The 1,675-nt window shown below is 45.4% G+C and overlaps 1 protein-coding gene across 1 annotated transcript; it reads left to right on the top strand.

Moving 5' to 3' along the window:
* Positions 1-206: 206 nt before the first annotated feature.
* On the top strand, positions 207-1,445 carry LOC104947469 (acyl-CoA dehydrogenase family member 11-like; the record flags this gene model as incomplete). The annotated part of the gene is made up of 3 exons (XM_010773481.1): positions 207-376; positions 458-529; positions 1,255-1,445. Coding segments are annotated over exons 1-3 (363 nt in total), but the record flags the coding sequence as incomplete, so codon positions are not given.
* Positions 1,446-1,675: the final 230 nt, after the last annotated feature.

Genomic DNA, 1,675 nt, shown 5'->3' with positions numbered 1-1,675 from the left:
AATTCTAAGTATGCTGGAGATTGGAACAATCCTTCGGCGGCACTCAATGACGTCGTATCCTTGAAATATTGGCTTGGAAGCCAGTTTCCTCGAGATTGAGAAACGGCCAGAGAATCAGCACTTTGGAAACAGGGCTGAAACAGAGGGGATTATGGGTAATACTGCAATGATCTGTTTGGTGTTTCAGCCAATCAGAGACAGGCTCTGTATATATCTGAGACCTGTGATATATTGATGAAGCACAGTATAATAGGGGACCTTTAAAGCCGTGTTGTGATGTTGTTCCTCAGGCATGGGCAGCACAGCATGATCCTGGTCCCCATGGAAACACCGGGGGTAAAGCTCGTCAGACCGCTCACTGTGTTTGGACAGGATGGTAGGAAAAGTGCTTGTGATATTGTATTTCCTTGCTTTCCTGAGCGAGTGAACAACATCTGTCCCTCTCTTCTGTGCTCAGATGCCATCCATGGTGGCCACTTCGAAGTGCACTTTGAAAACGTGCGAGTCCCCGCCTCGAACATCATTCTGGGTAAGAGACTCGCTGTGAGTTTCCACTCATCTCACTGCTCTTCAGAAGCCACTTCACCTATAAAGCCACAGCAGTAGTGTGTGTGAGGTCACTAGGCCACCTGGGCTGAGTCATGGTAACTCCTCCTTTTTAATGGCACACTGTAATTCTTATAGTTGATAGGTACAATCCTTTAGGACTTAGGGTTAGAGTTTATTCTAAAACACGATACTTTGACTTTATACAACTTATACTATAATTCTTTCAAGTTTCTCAACAAGATATACTGACATTCTTTAAGAAATGTTCGACATGCTGCACAACTTTTTTGCGGCAGGCTATATATGTCGTTTTTTCTCATATTTCCGACACACTATACTGTTTTGTTTTCTGTTGTGAAAACACTGAATGTCCTCTTCCAACATGAGTAACATGATATCAAAGGTATCCCAACTGTAGCTGTGAACATGACAGGATGTGTGATTACCTAGAAGAGCATCAGGACTGTTTGAGGCATATGATAGCTATGTGATTAACATGATGATTCAGCCTCTATGGAGAGAGACATATGACAAGCATGATCATTTCTGACGTGGAGCTAATCTGAAGTAAACATTGAATACTGCTTTCTATTCCTCCATCTTGTGACTGTGGAACTCCCTCTCTTGGATATCAGCATGTGAAGGACACTGTTCAGGAACTACTTGATGCTCTGTATGTGATGATATTTCTCTAACATTTTTCAGGCGAGGGCCGGGGCTTTGAGATCGCTCAGGGTCGCCTGGGTCCAGGTCGGCTGCACCACTGCATGAGAGCCGTCGGAGCGGCAGAGTTCGCTCTGGAGCTGCTCTGCAGACGAGCTGCCTCCAGGGAAACATTCGGAAAGAAACTGTACCAACATGTAAGTGAACATCTAACTCTCTTTAACTCGAGGGCTGTTGGCAGGGGCGGAATGGCCATTGGGAATACCGGGAGTTTCCCTGGTGGGCCGGTGCTGTGTGTGGGCCGGTGCTGTGTGTGGGCCGGAGGGCAAAAAATAAATATTTTTCTTTTTGCCTAAATCCTACCGGCCCACATTTGTAAGTTTTTCGGCCCAGCCCAATCTGTTTACAGTTCTGTTTTATATGGGTGTTGAAGAAGAAGAAGAATTGGGGAGGGATAAAACCC

Source organism: Notothenia coriiceps, unplaced genomic scaffold (assembly GCF_000735185.1).
Source record: "Notothenia coriiceps isolate Sejong01 unplaced genomic scaffold, NC01 NC01_scaffold00012592, whole genome shotgun sequence".
In the NCBI taxonomy this organism is placed as follows: domain Eukaryota; kingdom Metazoa; phylum Chordata; class Actinopteri; order Perciformes; family Nototheniidae; genus Notothenia; species Notothenia coriiceps.
The sequence above is the reverse complement of the archived record's forward strand: the minus strand, read 5'-3'. Positions and strand labels throughout refer to the sequence as shown.